The sequence below is a fragment of the Lagopus muta genome, chromosome 7 (assembly GCF_023343835.1).
Source record: "Lagopus muta isolate bLagMut1 chromosome 7, bLagMut1 primary, whole genome shotgun sequence".
In the NCBI taxonomy this organism is placed as follows: domain Eukaryota; kingdom Metazoa; phylum Chordata; class Aves; order Galliformes; family Phasianidae; genus Lagopus; species Lagopus muta.
The window spans coordinates 31,934,180-31,958,589 of record NC_064439.1 but is presented as its reverse complement, the minus strand read 5'-3'; the positions used below and the strand labels follow the sequence as shown (position 1 = coordinate 31,958,589).

Genomic DNA, 24,410 nt, shown 5'->3' with positions numbered 1-24,410 from the left:
AATATGACTGTGAATGTTGCTCATATGCAAAGTGAGCTCCAAACAGGCATTCCAGGCAGGAAGCTGAGCTCATGAAATCTTAATATATTCATAATTAAAACCAGGAATTGCCTGTACCTCTGTGGATTTTTCAGCTGTCCTAATGAGTGTATTCCGTTCTGTCATTCAGGTGACTGAGCATGCTTTTCCTGCCGTAGTGATATTTGGCTCTTAAAGCCTGAAGGGCCTTGTGAACTCTTGGAAACAACAGCTCTTACTAACCAACAACCTTTGTGTTTGGCAGTGGAACAACAAATGTATGAGCTCTGCAGAGGGACATAGTCTTCATGCAAATTGGTTGTGGCTGCAGAATGGGGCACAGGCAGGAAAGGAGTAGGACTGGGACAGAGAAAGACAAAGTGCTGACATATTCAGGTCTCAACAAGTAGGGGAGATAAACAAAGCAAGGCATGGTCCCATGTTTCATGAAAACTTTGTGAAAGGGCATATACTAGAGTAAGGAGATCCAACTGCTTGTGTTAAGACAAAAGTAACATTTAACACTGCACTGTGCAGCAACCATGGATGACCTTGCCAATAATGCTTGATTTTTTTTTTTCCTCTTGTGTGAGAACAACTGTTTTTCTTCAAAGGAACAAAATGTGTTTTTTGATCTCTTAATCTTCATTTTTTTTTTTTTTTTTTGCCCTAAAACTTTACAGTAAATACTTTCTGCTAGAAAAACCTTCTCCTTTTTTTTTCTTTTTTTCTTGCCAATAAAGTAGTGATTAGTCATAACATCTTCCTGCTTTTATAGAAACGTTTTTATAATTTGGTGCCATATTATGTTTTGGACTGATGAGCGTGTATATGATAAAATAGGAGAATGCAGTGCCATTTTCACCAATGTGTTTAGAGACTTCACTGTTCTTTCCTAGATTCTCTAAATTTCTTCTCTCTCTTCACTGCTACACTGATTATTCTTTGTAGCAATAGTTGATCCAAAGAACGTACAGAAGACTAGGGAATTGCAGCCTGAAGTTGCTTTGTGTTTGTCCCGAGTTGTATTGTTTTTTTATTTTGTTTTGTTTATTTCACTCTTTAATTTGGCAAATGTTATGCCTCCAAAATGCTTTTGTTAGGAAGAAAATGTACCAGCTTTTTGGTTTTGATTACACCAACCTATGAAATATGCTTAGGTTCATTGGATGGTGTCCCAGTAAGAGAATTTTTTGCAGAAAATCTAGAAGTGACATTCCAGGTTGGTGTTGGTGATGTTGTTTGGTTGATGTTAGTTTTTTGGTTTTTTTTTTTTTAAACTAGCATTGATCCTGAGCTTATTTATTGCAAAGTCTGCTAATCTTTTAAGGACCGTGAGTTAGCCTTCCAAAGTCTTCTCAAAAGGGGGCAGCGCTTCACCTTTAGCTGAGTTAGCAGTTTTCAGATTGCTTACACAATTGGGAGAGAAGGTGATGTAAAAGAACACCTTTTCAAGACACAAAAATTGCAGTTGAAAAAAAAAAATGCAGGATTTCTCAAGAAGTTTAGGAAACCTTACATCTGGAATCTTAGCAAGACCTTGATAAAATGGAGTCATGAGCTAATCCTGTTCTATGAAGTCATTAGTTTATGCTGTATAATACATAAGACATTTAACTGCTGAATGGCTTAGGTTATCAGAGTGGAGTACCAAAAGAAGCCGAACGTTTCTTAGAGGCTTGATCTAAATTTCAGACCTGGAGCAGAATGTTAGATTAAACACTTTACAAAGGTCCATTCTATCCCAAACTATTTCATGATTCAGCCTTCACTTTGTACAGTCAGTGACATTTATTTAAGGCTACTGGGGGGGTCAGTGCATTGTCTGCTGATAGGACAAAAAGAGCAGTGCATATACTCAAACTTGCTAATTCTGGAATTTAGATAGTAGCTATTTTCAAAGAACAGATTATAACTTGCACAAAGAGTCAATTGAAGCACTGTCCAAGTTAGCTGTTAGTATATTTGAATGAAACTTTTTGCCTCCATGCTGGGATCAGTCTTGGATCATGGGATGGAAGGAATTGGGCCTGGGGATTGGCATTGGTTTTGTTCTTTATTGAAAACAAAGCATCTTGGTACTCATCATATTTTTATTTAAAATATGTTTTTATGTTATTCATGACATAATCAATATATTAAAAACAATATCTTTCTGTATTCTGTTTCAGTACAGTTCTGTATTGGCTGTATCCTTTTGTATTTCTGAGTCCAGTGGTGACCATTTCCTCAGGTGCAAATTCTGCTTCTGCTCGTACTTTGATGTCACCTCTACAATCCCTGTGCTTAGCCTTTGTCTGTGGCCCATTTGTGTCACTGTCTTTGCTGTTACGTTACTGAAATCAGCTTTCAGTCCAGTTTGGGGCTACTCTCTACGAGCCGGTGCGTAGTAACTAGCTGACCCATAGAAGTAGGATTGGAATAAGAATTGTCTCTCTTCTCTCATAAAGAAATAAGAATGAGAAATAAGAAATTATTGGATTTATAGTCTCTTCTCTAAATAGCCATCAACTTTTTTCCCACTTATGTCACCCTCCTGGAGGCATTTTCATCCCTGAACTAAATGCCTCGTTGTAATCAGACAAAGCTTTAATAAGGTGTCTGTTTTTCCCCGTACTTGCTGCAGCTAAGGTCTCACAATGTGGCTGGTATCACCTTCAGCAGCCTTTTGCAAGCTATTGCATTTGTTTATGGAGTGCACGAGGGGTGAAGCAGGTTACTGGGGATGCAGGGTAAAATGGCAACAAGTTGTGTGTAAATCATCCAGTAATTTTCTCTCTGGTGAAAGCAGCTGGACCCTGGGAATGTCATGGAGCTGGGTCAGGGGAGGGTCAGTTTGGGCATTAGGAAAAGATTCTTTGCTAGGGAGTGGTGGATGTGGAACTGGCTGCCCAGGGTGGTGGTTGTGGCACTGATCTGCTGGAGTTCAAAAAGCATTTGGGCAGTGCTCTGAGAAATATGGTTTGAATTTTGGGTGGTGCTGTGTGGAGCCAGGAGTTGGACTCCGTGATTCTTGTGGGTACCTTCCAACTTGGGATAGTCTATGATTCTGTCACATCCATGAGGAGATAAGCAAAGGCCAGATCTGTGGCAATACCATGGGATTACCAGAACTAGAGTTTTGCAACTTGAATTTAGGGGCTACAGAGTGGGTGGATGTGGAATCTAAAAGGTGCCAGAAAGGAAAGTCCATGCTTCTATACACACCAAAGCAAATAAGCCTAGGGTCTTGTACCTGTGGATGATCTCTAATATATCAAGCTGCCTAGGCTAATGCCCACTAAGAATTTGGCTGAAGCGTACAGGCATATGCAGGTGTGTATATGATGAGAGCACTGTGGAGACTCCTTGCTCCTGAGGCTGGGGAGCACTGTGCCCTGAACTGCTCAAGTGAGGCAGTGTGCTGCCCTTACACAGGACAGGGTGTTAGCTGTTTTTCCTTTGACCCCAAGTGGTTTCTAGCCCTCACTACTAATGCTGGTAGAAGATGTCAGTTTGGCCAAATTATAAAAAAGATTTAATGTACTTAAGTTTTGTGTTTATTGTTCCTTCTTCGGGATTACTTAAATGCTTTTTTGCCAATAATCTTGTTTGTAAGAAGCCAGTTCTTGCTGTTTTTCAGATTTACATAGCTGGATTGATTTATGTTCCTTATTAGGAAAATAATCCATCTTTTATGGGGTTAGGTCAATTCGTGAAATAATAAATCAGAGAGAGAAAAGGTCTCAGCTGTTTCCCATAATAAGCATTTATCCATGTTTGGAAGCTCTTGTTTACTTCTGTACAGAGTCACTGTTTGGTAAGGAAAAAGCAGTGTAGAAGGGTAATACTCTTCATGTTAATAAACTCTTTTATCTTTTTCTTACACAAAGCAGTATGGAGCCATGATGTTCCATGTCTGCAGAGTTCTTCATGTATACACCTTTGTATTTGCATGCACGTCTGTCATCCCTGCTGAATACGATAGTAAAGGCACTGTGATTTTTAAAATTGATTATTTAATAAAACAAGTGTTTTTGTGGGAGCTTGTCTTATAAGACCTGTTTATGTGCTTATAACCTTTTGACACTACAGTGAGATTTCAAATGAAGACATATTAATGTGCATTACAAGCGTATGATTGCTTTTATCATTATGAAAGAGATGAAAAATTAGTTCACTGCAGTAGTTTTTATCTTAACCGATCAAAACATCTTCCAGTGATGTTTATAACAATATGTGATTGGAATAACAACTTCACATGTTGTAGAGTTCCATGCTGCAGCCGAGAGGCATGTAAATACAAGCTGCTTATTTGCAAGAAGCTTCCAGATTTGCAATATGATTGCTATGGAAACCGCACAATGAAAACCTTATAACCATCTGTGTGGTTTGGAAGATACTGCTGCATAGCTGAGCTGTTTTTGTTTACTGTTATTAAAGTGTTGAATAGGATATATTAACCCACAAGCTGGAATGATCCCAGGTATAAACTAATGCTATGCAAAGGGAATGTCTGTCTCAGAGATGAAAAAACAGTAGAATACCATTTAATAATGTTATAAATTAGTGTATGGTATATGAAAATGTTTAAGAGGTATGATGGTAGAGGAAACTGTTAAGTTTATGCATATTTATTATGGGGATACCACATTCCATTGAAGGAATGCATTGCTTGAGCCAAGTTCTAATCCATTTTTTTTACTCAAGTAGACTGATTTTTTTTTCCCTTTAAGAAAAAGAAATTGGAAGAAAAATCAATGGCTTAATGTCAAAAACTCAGCTAGTGTAGTATTCACTATTCTATTTTAAAATTGTGTGAATGATAGAATCATCTAAGGTTGGGTATTTATTTTTCTGTTCCTTCTTCAGATTCAAATAGGTAAATTATTTTGAGCATCTTTCTGGGACTAACTGGAACTAAATAAATAAATACAGTGAATTCCTCGTTTCACTGTCAGTTCAAAAATTTTGGGGGTTGTTTGCCATTAGGGTCTCTGAGAGTGAAATGTAATCTATATCTCAAGGGCCACATGTTTGTTCTTTGGATCTCCAGTTCTGGAAGTTTTAGTTTGTTTAGTGTTGATTGCTCTCATTTTGACATAGTGAGAAGATAGAGAAGAATACTGTCTTACTGTATTGGTGGCAATGGTGTGGAGAAGAAAAATATTGTACCGGTTTATTTTAAAGCTCTTCTTGACTCCTCTTACATTAGGGAGTATCCTACAAAATGTGACTGGCAATGGGATAATAATTCCTGTGGGTGGTGTAATTGTGGTATGGAAGCCATAGAATGACAGTGCCTCCTAGTGCTTTGGACAGCTTATAGGGATGTATTTGTGTCATTTGTACTCCAATTCTAAGTGCTTAAAACAAACAAATGAGTGTACTTGGAAATGTGCCACAAGTGGTCTGCCAAGTGAGGGAATACATTTAAATGCAGTAAATAGTTTGGAGTGTTTTGTGTTGTACTGCAGCTTTAGATTTTCCCTGTTCTATCGTGTTGGTTTTGTTTTTTCTTCTTGTTTGGCTCAAATAATAGTTTATATTCATTGCAACCAGACTTTTAGCTAGTAAAGAGTCAGACAGCAAAAACTCTCAGTGGCTTAGCAGGGCAGAAGTTCAAAGCTCTTTGAATCTCATGAAGTAACTGTCATACTTGTAGACCTGCGTATATAAGTTAGCAAACAATTATGCATACTTATTTCAACAGGTCTACTCTTGTGCTTTAAACATCTGCTTTAATGTTCACACAAACAGTCTTGTGGGTAGATTAAATTTTACAGTGCCAGCAATCCTTTGAACTGTTGATGTAAAATTCACTCTTTGTCAAAGTGGAAAGTCGGATTACTAAAAGTTTCACGATAAGGAGCATTTCTAAAGTTGAGTGCTGTGTCTGTTATTAATAAACTATCAAAATAATTTGCTGAAACATATACTGGTATTCATGCTTCTTTTTAAGACATAAGATGTGATGAGTTGGTGTATCTAGTAATTCAAACATATTAAAAGTCCAATTCTTGTTTGAGAAGTGGATTTATTGGTATATTATTTCTTCATTTGTTCAACAACTTTTGGTATATTATAAGGGCCAAGATGAATGTGTTTCTTCTTTCTTATGACCATGAAGAAATAATACAACTTAAAAAGAACTCATGGTTTGTTCCCGGTTCTGCCTCATTGACCAATTGTTGACTGCGAGTTGTGCAGGTCTTACCTCCCTGTGACGAATGGAGTGTGAATTTCCTCATGTGAGGGTGTTGGGGTGAAAGAATTCCCCTTCTGTGTAAGATAAGGATGGAGTACATTAAGAAATTGCCTATGGGAATTTCATAGGGTGTTCCAATCTTGCTAGCCAGGAAACACGCTTTAGTATAGGTCACTGCCAGGGTTCTTCTTTTCTTGTCTCTTAAATTTGAAATAAGTTACTTGCAGTCTGGTTTGCTTAAAACCATGGTTAGTTGCAGTAGGCAGAGCACTGAATGCATGGCGTCTTGTGGTGCCTGCATTCCCATTATGAGAGTGCCTAGCTAGTGTGTGTGTGTGTGTGTCTGTCTGTCTGATGGTGCTGAAGATGTCCTCTTCCTTCTCTGCATACTTCTGCATTGAACTGACTACTTTATATGGGCTGGGATACTTTTTCACTCCTCAGTTTCCTTCTCTTCATCCTGACAAGACATGTATATAACAGAATAGGACTCTCATTCTAATTTTCTTGGATGACATAAAAACAGCAGAACTGGATTACTGTATTCAGAGCGGATTGAGAAGGAGAGCGTGTTCACAATTGAGATTTTGAAAGAAAACTTTTGGAGTATTTGGATGGGTGGGTGGGGGAAACCACAGAAATAACAACGCTCCAACTGCTGTACAAATGCAAAATAGTAAACAGGGCTTATGATCTAGAAATGTGGAGTGTGGCTTTCAGACTAATGTGGGCTGTAATTCCTGTCAGCTGAGGTGTCCCTTCAGTTTCATTTGCAATTGTGTTTTGCAGAAGAAAATGCTCCTCCAAAGACTGAAATGCCAAGGAAATGGAGCCAGGAGAAAGTAGATGCTGCATCAGGTAATTAAAATCTTTCTTCTTTATTTTGTGTGTGTACTTTCTTTCTGTCTTTATTTTCTTTTCTCTTTCTCTGCTGTTTTAAAATAATGTTTTTATAGCTCTTCTAAGCTGTTTTTTTTCACCTGGGTGTTTGATGGCAGTAAAACTGCTTAGCACCACTTAGGATGCATGAAAACCACTTGAGAAGGATTTATAAAGTAAGCCAATTTATACAAGGTATTCCTTCCTGAATTACTTTGTAATGACTCAATTAGCTTTCATTTCTGCACAAAGGAGATTTAGTTGCATAAATTAGCTTATCATCATTGAGGAAGTGTCACAGCTAAAGGACAGTTTATAGATACAACATGCAGTTGCTGTCAAACCTATAAGAATGTAATATAGACATCTGTGTATACTTTGTGCTTGAGCAGAACAGACTTCTGCCATTCAGAGACTAACAGGGGACAACAAGTTGCCCAAGGGACTGGCAATGTAGACATCTCTGAAAAGGTCAACTTGACACAGGCTCTGACAATCGACCCAAAGCTCTGTCTTCTTTGATAAAAATCAGATAAACTTAAGACCACTAATTGATCTGCAGCCTGTTTAAATGTTGGCCATGCATATCTTCATTGCATATGATTACCACAGAAAGCAAATGAATTGGGTAAGAAATGCCAGAGTCCAGTGACAGCAGCATAAAAATTGGAAAAGGACACCAATGCCTAGGAAGGCTGTGAAGGATATTCTCTCAGCTTTAGCTTGGCAAACTGCCCTTGTGCTAATTATCTCTGGGACTGGAAAAATAACTGCATAAACCATGTAAAGTCTCATGGCCAGACAACTTTTCTTGACAGAAATGTATTTCCAGTTATGCTTAAAAACAAGATATATATGTGCTTCAAGGGCACAGACCTTTAGATAAACTATTGGTGATTTGACACAGCAAATAGAGAAGACTTGCTTCTTATCAGACCTTGCACCTTTTTGAGATCTGCTGCATTGTAACTGTGACCTGCATTGACATGCAATCTAGTTCACCTTCCCCCATCGTTCAAAATGCACATCATTCTTTCAGGGCTGTCAAGGAAAGGGTGGACAAAAAGAGTTCCTTTAGGAAGTAGGTCTGCAGTGCTCTTCCTGTTTCAGCGTGTGGAGAGGAAACAGAGGCCTGATTTCCTGACCCATACAGGAAAGCAGGAACAGGTTGCTGTGAAGAGTTTGGGGTTGCTTTTCTTGGAAAGGAAGCAAAAGCCAAGTCATCAGATGCTGTTAACATTGTGTTCTGCTAAAAACACGTGTACGACAACACGACTCATTACAGCTTTAGCATTTAATACTCATTTAGACGTTACTGTAATTATAAAAGTGCGTTGTCATAGTAGAGCATGGGGTCAATCCAATTACAAACTTGACAGCAGCATTTTTTCACTAATAGATCATCATGAAGTTTTAAGTGATGATACTTTTAAGAAATAAAAATCTTAGCACATTAATTTCTTACAAGTTTCAATGAGCCTTGTCTGTCTTGTTAGTGTTTGCACAATGTCCTGCAGAATATCTGAACAGATTTTCCCAGATGTCAAATTAATTTTCTGGTCTTACTTAGTTCAAACTAGTAGCACTGGAAATCAGTTGGACTTTTAGGGTGGAGTTGACATAAGTAAGATTGGCATTACTGAAATATCTAACTATATTCAAGAGTATTTTATATTTTTGCATACTGACAACACATACATTCTTACACTTTATTTATTGTCTATCTTTATTAAACCTGAATATCACAGAAAATCTTCTGCAAATGTCTGTGAGCTCAGCCAGGTGAGAGAAAAAGGTTTTTGTAATTTCTAGTCTGTGTTGTCTCAAGGTAGGTACCTTGATTTCAAAGTAGCTAAGGGACAGAATAAGGGAATAAAAGGAACAGAAGAGGGAAAATGAGGAAGGTTATGCTGAACAGTTTGGTCTACATAGGTGGTAGAGTGAAATCAAAGCAAACCTATGTGTTCCTTCATTCACAAGCAAGGTGAAAGTAGGTGATGTGGACCGAGTAACTCAAGGTTACTATTTTAGTATAGATTATTAATTTGGACGCCATCACTGGTAAAAGGGAAGTGAAAGTCGGGCACATCTGTTTTTAGTCTAACGTTTTCAGTAGTGCATTTCCATGCTTAGGCTGTAATTCCAGATTTTGTTTTGGTCAGTGTAGTTTTTTTGCTAACTCTGTGCTCAGAAATGACAAGTGCCAAAATTGGCATGAGAGAGGGCGTCGGGAAGGGTCAGCTGCAGTTGAACTGGCTAAGGCTGCAGTGGGTCAGCACACTTAAAACTTGAAATATGTACCAGGTTTTGTTCTTTTTTTGTCTATTGAGGCTGTTAGTATATTCATACAGTTTTGTTCTCCCTTGAGCAGTCTGTTGGCATTTTAAAACAGCTTGCAACATCCAAAGTCCATGTTTGAGAGAGATAATTTTCAGACTTGTGCTATAACTCCTCACCTTTCTCTCTTTGAGCATGCAATGTTAGATGCCAGTATTTTTCAGTCAAATAAGCAGTCTGAGCCTACCATTAGGAAGGCCAGTAGTGGTTGCCTCTTAATCTGTCAAATAAACTCTTTGTTTTCATCACTACACTGGCCAAAAATATCTGTTGTTCTTTTTGCTGTTACTGGCAGAAAACAGAGATGGCAAAAGAAAACTCTGAGGAATTCTTTGTAGAAGAGTTTTGGAAACTGTTGGATAGTTGTTTGTTCAGATAACTGTCCTGGAATGAAAGAACTATTTCCTTGAGAAACAACTTATCCAAAATCCTTCTCAAACATTTCTTGTAATTGCTAATATGAAAAGCCATGAGTGGGTAAAACAAACTGCCTCATTTGCTCTACTCTGCATTTAAAAAAAAATAATTCTTTTTTTCATATATTTTTCACATTTATAGTCTATGTGACCATGCCTTCCAATGTTACAGACTTTTGTTTAGCAGTTAGCACAAGCCATTTTACAGTGCAAAAGAATAGGATGTAATTATGACAGAGTAATTCCAGCAAGTCAAGACTTTTTGAATTTGAACTATAATTGGCGCTTATGTTCTTGATGCTAAATTTACCAGCTGCTTTCATGCACTCCTGTGTTTATGAAGGTCTACATGATTTCATCTCCATATAAAAAACAAATTTTTTCACTGAAGTCCTGTGGTTTTATTTCATGCAGTTCTTCAGATGCGTTCAAACAAAATGTGGTACGATCTTCTCTAATCAAGACAGGGATGAAACAAGGAAGAATGGACTTGTGTTTATTGTTGTGTCTCTGAGTTTGTGAAGCACTGCGAATCATTTTATGAAGTGTTACGTCCTTTAGACATATGGACTCTGAAGTTATGTTTACGTTTCATGTTTATGCCTGTGTAACTTGTTCTGGTGGATGTTAGAAGCTAATTCACAACTGGGAACGCCACTTGTTTGAAGATCGGTGTAGTTTTTCACAAACTCGCAGTGGCACTCCCCCTCCTTGGTTTCCTTTCTGTGCTCCTGGTGGATACCAATTGCTCCATGACAGATGTGTATTTCTGATATTAGGAAATCTCTGTCAGAATTTGATTTTGCATTGAATTGACAGAGCTATGGTTTGTCTATGGACAGCATCTTCAGAGTAGCAATAAGCTTGTTTCAAAACACATCTTTTCCAGTGTTGCCATCTTATTAGTTGAGTTCCTTTCTTGCTTTAAGGCTTCATGAAATGCTCGTGGTAAATATGTAGGGAAAGATGTACCTTGCTAACTGTGACAGCTATTCTGTTGCTGGTATTCTCCTTGTGATTCCCATTAGTGTGATACCTGCAGTTACTTCAAGCACTTAAAAGGTGATAAAAAGATCAGTGTGAAAAATCACGATTCATTTTAGTGCAACTCTGATTAAATACAAGTACTGATTAATGTATTTTAAACTCAGATCAGTAAGACAACTGTTGAAAGATTTGTAAGGATGGAATACACCAAAGCAGCTCTTGGGTTTACATTATCTTTTCTGAGATAGCGCTAGGAACTGTGGTCAGTGCTGAATCAAAGATCTGGGGAGATAATCACATTCAGAATTTATTCGAAATTGATTTGGTGCTGATCATTGTTACTGTTTTTAATTGTCTGATGCTAAATTGGTGAATAATAAACTGATGAATAGGAAGGGCCAAAATTTGGAGGTGCAACATTTCATAGTGATTCTGTCTGAATATTATTCTCTCTATGCATTTTACAGTAATGGAATTTCTTGTTTCTGAATAGCTGGTAGCCTTTATGACATGTATATATTGGTGCCTTTGATGTGATGGCAGAAGTTGTGGGTTGATAGTCAGAACGCCCTCTAGTGCTATCTGGGGAATGGTAGCTACTAATCATCAGCTTGTGGAAAATTAAATGGTGGCTACCTTGCATAGCAGCTTTAAAATCAAAGTTGTGAACGTTTAGCCGTATGGCAGAATTGTCATTAAAACAAGATATGACAGAAGATATACTGAAATGGATAAATAGAAAACAAGCTCTTCTGGCTCATACAGAGAGCGTTACAATTAAAATCAAAGTATATGTCAAAATAGGGAAAAACACAAATTGTATGCTACTGTATTTTACTTAGTGTGACACTTCATCTCACTTGCTATTTGATATTTTAGTGGGGTTTTATTCAGTAATAAAGTGAACCAATCATGATTAAATTGTAAACTATAAATAATGGTGTAGAGTGCTAACGACATGCAAATGTAACGGGTATATGTTGAAATAACCAGCAAGCCTGCTGTTCCAGGATCATATAACAAAACTAAGATGACAGCTTTGATCCAGCCAGTTCAGTGATATTTATGTTATCAGAATTAGAAGATAGCTTTCCAGTGATGTAAATTATTAGTACATATACATTCTGTCTGGTTAGTGTATACATAATGTAACTGGTCATCTTAGTGGTATTGCTTACATTCTTTTTGCACTGACTCATCGCACTCGATCCTCATGGAATTAAAAACAGGAAATAGTTTGCAGCGTAACAGAAGCTCCCAGTGTATTTAACCGTGTGTAAGTGCTGTGTTTCAATAGATGTACTCTGTATTGTAAGTATATGACAAAGCATTTATTACTGTGTTATTGCCATATTACAGAGCAAAGAGTGCTAAATAATCAATCAGTTAATGGTCTGTATGGCAGCTTGAACACAGCACATCCATTGTGCTTACACTGTTAGAAGGATGAGTTTATGACTATAGTGTAGTTGCATGTTTAGCCAGAGCCTAATGTCCTAAACCGGAGCTGACACAAATATTTTTAAAATGCATCTTCAGCAACAGTCTTAAAGTTCTCCAATATTTCAGAAAGAACAATCCAAGATTATCTAAAAGGTTCTCGGTGAAGTTATTCAGGTTTGTTGGAACAGAATTGGCAGGGGGAGCGTATCACAAAATACTTACTTTGGCTTCCTTTTGCAGATAGTTATTAATTATACCCCAGCATTTTTATCAGTTTCAAGCTGAGATAGAATAATGGCTTGCTGGAAGTGTGTGAGTAGAGGAAAACTGGCTGCTTTAGGTGCAGCTGTGAAATGCTTTGAGAACCTGCAGCTACATGTTTCTAAGTCATACAACTGTTGCCAGTGAAGGGCTTGCACATTAAACTTGTTTTCCACTTGCTTTTGTGGTATGAAGGAGCTGTTTCTTCAAAGAGGATTAAGAAATGCGTGCTAATTAATTGCATTGTAGTATCTGAAGATTTAAAGAGCAGCGCTAGCCCCTCAATCTTTATCCGTTGTAATTAGATGTCGTTTTCTTTGCAGATGGCAAAAATACCGATTATGCCAATTTCTATCAGGGTCTGTGGGACTGCACCGGAGATGTACCTGATGAGCTGACATTTAAGCGTGGTGATGTTATCTACATTCTCAGCAAGGTACAGCATGCTACTCAGGCTAAGTGGCTGTAAAAAGAGGGAAGCACAGAAGGGCACATTCCCACAGTTCTATGGGGGGAAATTGGCACTCCCTTTCAGATCCTTTGTTTGCAATCAGATATTCACTGCAATTAATTATTTGTCAAATGAACTATAATCATATTTAAAACATAACCATGTAACAGGAATTAACTTAAAAGCATGTTTATTTACTTGTTAAATCTTGGCTACCGTTTGTTAACTAATTTAACAGGAGACAATGTGCTCTCTGCTTGTAAAAGCTAACCTTGTAGAATTTTAAAATTATCTTGTATGCTATGCTTTTCCTTTCCTGTTTTATATCTGTGAATTTTGGGGCATCTTGCTAGAGTGTTTTTTTTTTGTTTTTTTTTTTTTAAATGATGTTTTCATCTTTGTATGTATATAGCAATTGTTCAGACAGCTCAGATTGTGAATCTGTTTGCTCTGGCACATTTGGACAATTTTTAATTTACTACCTCCTTAGTTGCAAGGCAAATGATGAATACAGTTCTTCTCATCTGAAGCAATGATAAGCAGTATAAGCACAAAATTTTATTTTACATTCCCGTTTCTTAATTTCTTATTTTTTCCCTTAAAAAGAAAATGAAAAAGCTCTCCTAAAGTACATCAAAGTGTACTTCTAAAATTTCATTTAAGGAAATTTCTCTTCCCCACTTGAAAAAAAAAGCTGAAGTTTCCTAGTTTTCATTAAAAACCTGACTTTAAATACATATCTCAGATGTAATTGCCATTCAGTATAATTTATGCCAAAGACATTGTAATAAGCAAGTAGCAGCATGTAAGCTAAAGCCATCTGTTTGTTCTAGTTTCAAACTCTTCAGTTTTGTCACAGTTGCTTTAAATCTTCCACGATATTTTTAACTGCTGTGTTTTAGGGATAACAAATGTACAGCTTCTGTTTAAATAAATTTAAGATTTATAGGCAGATAGTCCTGTATAAAAATATAGAAGATATATTACTAACGTAATGTGACGATGTATGTCTTTTGAGGTATTTCATTGTCACTTAAACTAATAACTGAATTACATTACTAAAGGCAGGATAATAGTCTTCAATTGGACAGGCTTTCATAGAGTTATACAGCACCAAAGAATGGTACTAATAAACAGCAACACCCTGTCTGCTCCTCCCCTCCTTTCTCACCCCTCCCCCCCAAAAAAAAGGAAAAAAAAAAAAAGGAAAAATGTTTTTGCCTTTCGTGAATCGTACTTTCTATGTTACAGGGACTAATAAAATCTTAAACTTCAGCTTGTAGGTGGAAAAACTAATTTGCTGCTTCTTTCTTCCCCCAAAGTGAGGAATTTAATTTAAAAAATGGAACAGAATAGAAAAACAGTGGTTTAAGCTGTCGTCTGTATATCAGCTGTCTTGTGGCCATGCCTTGATTAATACGTAATCAGTCCTTGAAACAGGCCTGCTGCTGCTCAGATATATAGAGCCCTTCTGTTTGGGAATGATTTCTGCTCCAAAAGAGAACCCAGAAATTTCAGCCATGTTTCACTTAAAGATTGTTACAGCTTTTTCAGAAAAATGAGTGTTGGCCACTACTGTCAGCTCAGAATTTAGGGGCCTTGGAGGAGAAAGTGCCAGAAAATTATCCATCTTAACCTTCCGTTTGGTTCAGTTTCAAGGACTGATCATTTACAAGCTCTTTGTCTGCTAAGTGAAAATATGACCAAGGAAAAGTGAGCCTAACCATCCTGAAGTGGGTCAGGACTTTTCTTCAAAAAATATTTCTTAATTCCCTGCGTTAACACAGGGTTTTGTGGCGGTCGGCAGGAATCCTTGGCAATTTTTTTATTTTTTCACACCATCTAGTGGTTGAAAATGAGAGATGCAGGTACTGACAGGAGGTGATGTGAATAAATCCAAAATGGTGTCATAAATTCAGCTTCAGCTTGAACCTAGCCATGGCTTTATTGCCTTTCTATCATCTGTCAGCCAGGTAGGAACATTATTCTTGGAGAAATCACATTTTGCTGATAAGGAGTTAAGTACAAGTATAGTAGTGTTATGGTAGGAAGGGTGAAGCTTTAACAAACTATTGAGCATTTTTGTACAACACATGATATTTCCTTATTTTACAATGAAATATAAGTGGTATATGCTCTAATGATTGTGATAAAAGATACATTTTTTTTTTTCCCAGCACTATTTAGGCCAAAGCAATGTAGTTTTACCTGTTTTTCAAAAACTCAAGAGAAACCAAGGGAAAAGTGACTATTGTTTTCCAATAGATGAGTCATTAGTGCAACTGAAATAATTATGAACCGGTTTTGCAAATATGGGCATTGATATCATTTAAATAAAGCTAGATGAACAATTTGTTACATGCAAGTTGTAACTTAGATGAATGCCTTTTAAAAGAAACAGCAAGATTTTGGTTTGGTGGTGTTTAATTACTGAAGTAGCTAAACATTATGCAAATACAAATCCCTCATAATTTACTTTAAATTGAGCATCTAAAGTCAGTGTTAACGTAATGAGCATGATTTGCATGCTTATATGTGTATAATACAAATACCTATGCATTACTAATTTAATTACTGTACAAAAGTAAGTATTCGTTGTTCAGAAGATGCATTTAGTAACTATTTTAGCTATTATCTAAACATTTGTGGATGTTTAGACTGTGCATGGCAGCGGTTCTATGGGCTCTTGCTTACATATATATATTTTGGTTTTTTTGTTGTTTTAACTCTGAGAGTAAAAGTTGAGTCTTTTAATTTGAGCAGAATTAGCAGAACTATACCAACAGTACTTACTAGACTTATTTAGAAAATCAAAACAAAAAGCCCAGCCTTTTCAAATGAATAGATCAGTTTATCTGTACATTCATCACTTTAATTTATTCTTGAATATTCAAGTGACTTTTATAACTTATGCTATGAATCATGTGAGCTTTCAGAAATTTGTATACCCCTCTTTCACCATGCAGTCGAAAACATTTTATGGCTCTGCTGATTGAGGGACTCATTAATAGGATTTCTTAGTTAACATTGACTATTAGAAATGCAATACTTGGGTGGCTTATTTTCTAAGATGATGATTGCTCTTAATTCCTGATCGTTTATGGGCCTCCCTTTGCTTTCAAGCCCACATGATAAATGGGAAAACAAACCATGATGTAACAATTCTTTTTATAAATCTTCCAGAGCTCTTATTCAGGAAATCAATTTCTAGTAACAAAGCCAACTGTGAGTATTGGTAGCTGTATTTTGTTTTAAAGTTCGCTGTGCACGATTCACCGGAGTGCAGCCGTTGCAGTATTTGTTTTATATGCATACTTCACGTTCAGAAACTTGATAGTTTCATCAGCCAGTTGCAAGTACTAATGGAAATTTATTTAGACATTAGCAGGCACTTGCTCTGGCAGAATTACTGGTGTTTCTTAACTTTTAACCTTATTCATTTTCTCCTACATTTATATTTATATTTGCATTAAATTAACAGATAATACTTAAAAATTAGAAATTGTTATCTCTAACCAGAATACTCCTTCCCTCTTATTATTTGAGTATGTGCTAATGTGATGTAATTCTACTCACTCTGGTGTTCATGATTCATGAACATCTCATTTATGATTTAAACTTTTCCTCTAGAATTTTCCATGAAAGCAGAGCATTAGCTTGGCATCTAGCTAACCCCTAAGTTAGTAACTAAGTTAGTCACTGCATGCTTCCAGTGGGAGATTTTTGTTCTTTCAACACAACAAATGTTTGTTGAAAGACTCAAGTCATAAATACAAAACCTGTATTTTATGCTAAGTGAAAAAAAGAAAGAAATCTCCGTAGGTTAGATTACTGCTAAAGTAAAACGGAACAGTGCAACCACTTAATTGTGAGTATGAGCACTTTGTATGTTTTGTGTACAATTGTCATAAAGTATATTTATTCAGTATATTAAAAAAAAAAAGATGTTAAAGGCATGGTAAAATCCAAAGTGTTTGTGTGAGGCCATCATCTGGCTCGCCGTACAGAGAGGCATATTTAATGATGACCTTGCTGTTCACGATCGTACTGCCTATGTCTACGTTAGCAAATAAGGTGTACTATATACATGGCTAAGAGTAGAGTGAGGGCCCTTCAGTGGAAGATTAATTAAGACAGACTAACACAAAGTGACTCGAGTTCTGTTGGTCTGCATACCAATAATAAGCATTTACCTACCTGATCAGAAGAAATGTTGGCATCTTGTCGTGTAATAGAAGATAATGGCTCTTCAACCAGGGCCAGCTTTGGTTCTGAAGTCAGTCTGCTTATTCTGATTGAGCACTTTCCAATGGATGTCTGTTTTGTCTCATGTCATTTCAGGAAATAAAACCTAATAACGCTACCATATAGTAAATCTGAGGCTTGTATTCTTAAAGATGACTATTTTATTGCTGCCTTAAAACAACTCTACTACCTGTGAAGAAGTCTCATTCAGTTATCTAAAACATTTATCATTTTCTGCTTTTTAGAGAAAATGCTGTTCTGTGACAAAAATGCTCCCTAGTTGATAGTGCATCATTCAGCAATTACACCAAAGGAAGTTCTGAAATTTTTTTAGCTGGCTTCAATCTTCTGGATGAATTAGAGGTGTCTTAAAATATTATCTTGCCAAATTGCCCCCTAGGATATTCTTTAGGAAAAAAATAAAATCTCCCTGGTTCCCTCACTTTAGATCGATAGGAGAGGCTACCTAATTTAACCCCAAACAAGGCTATAAATACATTTTGCTTTTCAGTTTTATGGTTTGCAGATCTTCAGTCTGTAAGTTAATATTACTTATGATGCCTTGGGAGAAGGTGGGAGAAAAATCTTGAATTCACATGCTTCAGCTGTGTGGTTTTTTTTAAATAAATTATAAATCCATCATTTCCTTGAAGGCATTGATGCATAATTATGATTTTTCAGTAACCCTTTAAAAAACAAAAATAGTAAAACAAACAAAAAACCCAACAACATACTATAGGTGTTGAACAATAGGGACTAACTGGGCAAGAATGAGATGTTCTTAACTTTTACTGATGCCAGTAGAAGTGAATATGATGCAAAGCATCTAGAGATCCTCGTTTATTCATAGGATCTGTTTCTAAAGGTGAGGAGACACGTGGAAATCCTCTTGCATATCAAAAATCTCTTTTGCATATCAAAATGTCCTTCTGTGTAGTAAACAAACCTTAGATCTTACCTTAGTATGACCTACAGGTCATACTTGAGAAACAGGTAGTATGTTTCTACTACTGCACTTTCTGCAAATGTAAAAACTTCTAAGTCAGTGTCTCATGGAATCTAGATGCACACGTATCAGTGCAGTGCAATGGGCGGAATGGGGCGAGAAGCATCTGCTTGCAGTGTGTTCAGTTGGGAGCCCTTTAGGAGGAGCCTGTAAACCCAGATGACATTTTTTTTCCTAACACTGCTGTACAGAGAGTGTTTTGCCAGCAGGTTAAGTCATAACCTGTTCCTTGCTGCCTTGTGAAATTACTCTGGTTAATAAATTTCTGCTGGGGGAAAAAAAAAAATAAAAAATCCACTCTTTTACCGATGGTGAAAACACAGAAGTGACTTAAAAAGCATTTGGTCATCTGTTTGGGTGGTTGTTCTGCATTTTGTGACATAATATATTCCACTACAGCGGTGTTTGTGTTGCAGCAGTGGTGCTGGCCTCTTCCTCCCCTCCTCTGCCAACCCTGTCTGCTGTGGTAAATGTGCTTCAGTCACATGGCAGATCGTGGCCGCACACTTGTGCATTCTCCTCATTGCAGTGTGGCTGCATTTGGCCCTGCCCCCTTTCCTATCCCTCTGTTTGCCTTGGAGCAATTCATTTTGCAGTTATTGAATTTCTTTGGAGAATTATTTTCATACAGCAAGCATCACAGCACCTCTGGATCTTGATAGCATTTCTACATAAGGAGAAAGAGGCTTTGTGTTAGTAATTACCTAACATTGTCAGGAGCTGACTGCAGGCCTCTTTCTAGTGATAACAGAATAACCACATAATGTAGCTTTATAGCACATGATTAATAGAAAATAATTACACATCCTACAAAGGGATGCAATATTTCTTATAAATTGACTACAATGGTTTCCTGTAGATTAAAGGACTCTTCATTATTTTATCAGTCCTTCTGAAGTACAGTCGCTTGCCTATGTTAGCAGTGATGTTAAGAGCCGAATGCAGTGAGGGATACCAGATGGTAGGTCCAGTGGTACCTGAGATCGTAAGCTGATGCTTGCAAAAGGACTGTGCTTCCCAACTCCTCAGAACTAATATAAAACTCATGACTGTCTTCAGATCTTTCTGCGTTTTGAGCCTACTGGGCTTCAGAATTATATTGTACACATCACCGGCAGCGGTAGTAGACATACAGGCTTCACAACAGCAGTGTATTATCTAAATTACATCATCTTGAAGGAGTTTATCACTGATGCTATTGATAGAATCAATACAGCAGTTTGGATTTTATATGACACTTCAAGAAAGGAGTGGGGGACTGCCTTTGTGTCTGACCAGCGAGCACTCCTTCATACTTCTGAAGACAGAGAGGAGTGGCTAGGAGTTCAGAGAAAAATGTCTGTACTTTAATCAGTTTAAAAGGGGACTACTGTACTATTGTTCTAAAACCTGAAATTAAAGTTTTATGTTCTTGGTAACCATGTATTTGTATTATCTTTTTGCTCAGACTTCCATGGTCTGCAGATGGTTTAATTGGGATTCATGTTGCTCTTGAGGCCCATGTGAAGAATAGTAATGATGGAGTAAAAGCTTCTGTGTTGGAATATTGTCTGTATAGTATAATGGTTGCAGTGAATCTTTAAATTAGTTTACTAGTCTGTTACATCAACATTCATTTCATCTTCTCACTTAGCTTCATGCCAGCGCAGTAAGTGGTGTATTAGTAAGTAACAAAACCCAGAAAGTTTTCAAAACAGCAACATGCTCTTAATTTTCATTTGAGGTGTCTGAATTGTTTTGTTTTAAAGCAATTATTTCTGAGTTCATGTAGTTGCTAAGTGGAACATTTTCAATGGATAATATAGTCCACAGGCTCTTTGTGTGCCATTTGTCATGCAATTTAATGACCACTTAACTAAGCCACTTCCCTCATTTCATGTATTGTTTGTTTTTTTGGCTGATGTCTAGCAAAACTTGCTTAATCTCTTTTGTCAGGCTCTTCATGACTTCCGTGTAACAACTTAAAATCTTTTGTTGCTTTTTCTTGGAGAGATTTATTACTGAGATTCCAGCAGTATACGTGAGTACTGCTCCTTTCAGCAGTTTCCCACTGTAGTCTAGAAATACTGTTTGTATATTTAACCAGTGTACTGTAAGATAAAATACAATTTTTAAACAGGCTGATGTGGAACATTATAAACTTTGGTGTCAGGGTGCTACCCAGCCTTTTAAAGATTTGGAGTGCAACATGCACCCTATGGGAAAGGTTGTGAGCAGTTCTCAACTTCTGCTCAAAATAGTTTTCTCACTGCCCATCAGGTTCAGGTACCCCTTGCCTTTCAGAGCATCCGTACAAGCCCATACTGCAGTGGAAGGTGGAGGTATTTTTGCAGCTAATTTGTGAGTTTACATCGTAAATGAAGGTTTTCCTGCTATTTTTTGCATGGATTTTCTTGAAGCCACACTTAGTGCTGTATTTTATGGGTGGCAGGATAGAACCCTTTAAATCACCAACTCCTGTTTGCACAGTGAAGAAAGAAAATGTTTAAGATTGGTGTTCAGCCTTCCACAGAAAGAAAATAAAGCGTGTGTGTGCCTGCCTGCCTGCCTGCCTGCGTGTTTTGGGAGAGGAAAAAAAAGAGCTTGGGCCAACATGAAAGTGAGCCATCAACAGGGCTTCATCGCAGTTACACACAGGGAGAGCTGAGTACATGAAGCACCTCATAGGACCCTAGAGAACTCTCCACCAGGCCAGATATGCCAGCAGCAAATCATTATAGCTCAGGCTCTAATGAAACTCCATTAACCCTTAAGCTCCACTTGACTATTAATAACCAAAAAACTTATCTGCAGTCAAAATAATAGCTTATAGTGTCATCTCAGTAGGTCCATTAATTAAAAAATCCTACAGTCTTCAGCTTTTCTCATCAGAAGAGGAGTATAGCAGGGAGCAGATGTTGCTTATCAGGGATATCTGTGTCTTTTGTATTTTCCGTGTTTGTTCCAAAGTAATTTCTATCTAACTAATCATTCAATTTTTGAATGGGATCTCTGTTTTAATAATGCTTCATTTGTAACTCAATATATGAGAGTATGCAATTTCAGCTGTTACAATTTATTGAACTGCTGTTAGGATTGATCTTAAAATATTTACCTCATAGGAAAAAAATTAAATTTGGATCCCACAATACTCTTACTTGGTATTGCTTTGGAAGATATTATTTCTTTAAACTATTATAATTCGTTTTGTTTCATATTTATCTCACTAGGCCTAAACAAATTTCAAACTAAAGTACATTAGTCATCTGTCAGACATATGAGATCTTCTGTAGAATTTTCTACAAGCCTAAAGCAATAGTAGATGTTGTCCATTGAAAGAGATTATATCTTGGACTGATAGTATTCCCTTCGCATTTGAACAAAGTGTTATTTAAAAGAAGTTGATTTTGAGTTTCTTAGACTTTAGCCTTGTGATACTGAAAGAATCCCAGCTGATCCTTTATGTCAATGTTGTGCTGTGAGTTACTGTTACAAAAACAAGGTTTTTATGTTTGTGGCGAATACGAGACGGAGAGAACAGCTGCTTTTAGTTGTAGGGAAGTGTGGCCATAATTAAGAAATTTTCCTGAGTATGTCTAACCTTTTTAAAATTTAGCTTCTCTCTTTGCCTAACTCTGTGTATGAATGCCTCTAACCAAAAGATATAATGTTTTAATTTTCAGTTGAAATGGTAATAACTGTATGTAAGAGAAAGCAACCATAAGGAGTTGCGTACAAAACTCTATTGCATTTATATCAGACTAAAGGTTAATATTGCATATTGTTTTCAATTAGGAGTACAATAGATTTGGCTGGTGGGTAGGAGAAATGAAGGGAACCATTGGCTTGGTGCCTAAAGCCTACATAATGGAGATGTATGATATTTGAGAGGCCTGGGTAAGTACATTTTAATCCAATCTTCTGTAATGGCTTGTGTGTTCCCTTGTTCTCTGTTTCTTAAGTATTTCTTTCCTGGAACCTTTGTAGGAGTCCTGTTAACATAAAGACTATGGCAGAATATATTGAAGGTTCAATTTAAGCATTTCTCCTGGGATTCCATACGAATTATTAAACTACAGTATACAAAAGATGATGTATTTTATAACTGCATTTCTTTTCCAGATTTTGGGGGGTAAAACAATATTGGTGGCTAGTTCTGGTTAGTTTTGTTAATTTACTGATATGTACATATTTGTGCAGAAATCTATGGAAAATAGAAGGTGTTTGGACTGAATTTTATATGTATTTCTGAGGTTTGGGGGTCAATGATGAACTTTCAACTTCTCTGTCCCTTTTCAGGAGAAGTCTGCGCTTGAAATCAGGAGTGGTGTGCAGCTGCAGTTTACAGACCTGACCTCTGGAAGATGAAGATTCTGCCGTATACATTTTGTGGTTTCAGTGAATGTGGTCAGATTGTAGCCTTGTATATGTTAAATGTTAAAAACAGCAATTGATCACAATCCTGCGGAAATGTTCTTGGTCCCTTTTTACAGGATTGTACTGCTAGGAGATGAAATAGATGGTATTTAACATATGGGGCACAAGCAGTCACACAGCGCCTGTTGCTCTTAAGTGTATTAGCAGCACTCTATTGCTATAGGCTTGTGTTCTAACCCACGCAGTTTGGCTCTGTGTTCCCATTACTCAGATTGAGAAAAATGGAGCTGAACTTTGAAAGCAGAAAACTATTGCTCAGTTCACGCGTACGTTAATTGCTGGAGTAGTTCACATTTTTGCGGTTTCTATGAAAGTCAAAGGAAATTTCTATGTAATATTATAAGTCTTAAGGTTGTTCTGCTTCCAAATGTGTTTTTTTTTTGTTCATTTACATTCTTCAATTTTTTACATTTCAGCCGATGATTTATTTTTCTTCTATATTTAGCATTGTTAATATGAACCAGTTAGGTTACAACCAAATGAAGACTTGGTTCTTGTGCTGATGTACGTCAGTCTGTGTGGGGTAGCATTCTGACTTGCTGAATTACGAATTATTTTGGCAAAAATAACGCATTAGAACACTTTCTAGTAAGCCAACGTGAGCTGAATTGCAGGTGAGAATGATTTTGTAGGTGGTGATGGTGTAATACTTTCAAAATCTGACCTTGTAAAGGGCTGCTTGCAATCTTTAATGTCGCATCCAGAACTCTGTAGCTAGGAGCATCAGCTGAAGCAAACAGAAAGCCCCCTCTAAAATACTCTCACTTGTGGACAAGGAGTTGGCTACGTCAGAGTTAATGCTTGTTTGGGAGATTTGCATTGCTGTTAGCATGCAGGATCCTCTGTTCTGGATCCTCCCACCCAGTAATGTCTGAGGGCTGGGAGGGCGGCCTGAGTGCGCTGAGCCTGAGCAGCCCCTGCACTTCTCACATGCGTGCACTTTGGCAGCCCTGTGTGCGTGTGGTTCGGAGGTAATGCCGAGCTGAACTCAGGGGTAGTAACCAATTCATGGTACTTTCTGGTACACAGGATCCTAATAGGAGGCAAACAGGGTGTGGAATTTTTTAATTTTTTTTTTCTTTTTTTTTTTTAGCAATAGCCATTTGCAGTGGGCTCTGTACGTTATCAGTGAAATGTTAAAATGATAGATTATAGTCTTCAGCTCTTTTACTACTTTAATTTATCAAGCGGACTGTGCACTGAATGCAAAGCACTACTCTCGTGGCTGCAAAAGCTCCACTTTTCTGGCCGTCACGAAATCCGCGCCCCGACTTGCCTTCTCCCCGCCACGCCGCCCCCTGGGTTGGGGTCAGTAGGGCAGGGCCGACCCGCGCCGCGCACCCTGGCCGGCAGGTGGCAGCAAAGGGTCGCGGCGCGGCCCGGCCCTCCTGCGGGCTGCCCGGGAGAGGGCGCCCTCCCCCCAGCGATGGGTCCGGCCCTGCGGCACAGAGCCTTTGTCTGCGGGGGTAGCGCCCCCTCCTCGGGCGCAGGGGGGAGGCGAGCTGCCTGGCGGTCCAAGGAAGAAAGTCCCTCGGAGCGTCGCGGCTAAAGCAGCTGATGGACTGTTCGCTCTCAATCTATGCAAATACCATCGCCTTTTTTGGAGAAAAAACCCTCCACTCGTGCTACTTTGCACAAAACTCAGGGTTAAAAACGCCGATTGCCTTATTGTGGTTGTTGGCTCAGGTCTGTCTCTCTGCCCGTTCTGTTAAATGTGGTGCTAAGACACGTTTTGTGCGGCATTTCTCGCTTATGTGCTCTGCT

General features: G+C 37.7%; 1 protein-coding gene across 1 annotated transcript in view; it reads left to right on the top strand.

Annotated features, from left to right (window-relative positions):
• SKAP2 (src kinase associated phosphoprotein 2) overlaps positions 1 to 23,736 on the top strand; it is a 108,990-nt gene extending 85,254 nt beyond the window's left edge. Inside the window, exons 10-13 of the mRNA XM_048950839.1 lie at positions 6,995 to 7,063; positions 12,852 to 12,964; positions 22,005 to 22,106; positions 22,509 to 23,736. Coding sequence (XP_048806796.1) covers positions 6,995 to 7,063; positions 12,852 to 12,964; positions 22,005 to 22,097 — 275 coding nt within the window. The 3' untranslated portion in view covers positions 22,098 to 22,106; positions 22,509 to 23,736. The remainder of the gene's footprint in view (positions 1 to 6,994; positions 7,064 to 12,851; positions 12,965 to 22,004; positions 22,107 to 22,508) is intronic.
• The last annotated feature ends 674 nt before the right edge of the window (positions 23,737 to 24,410 follow it).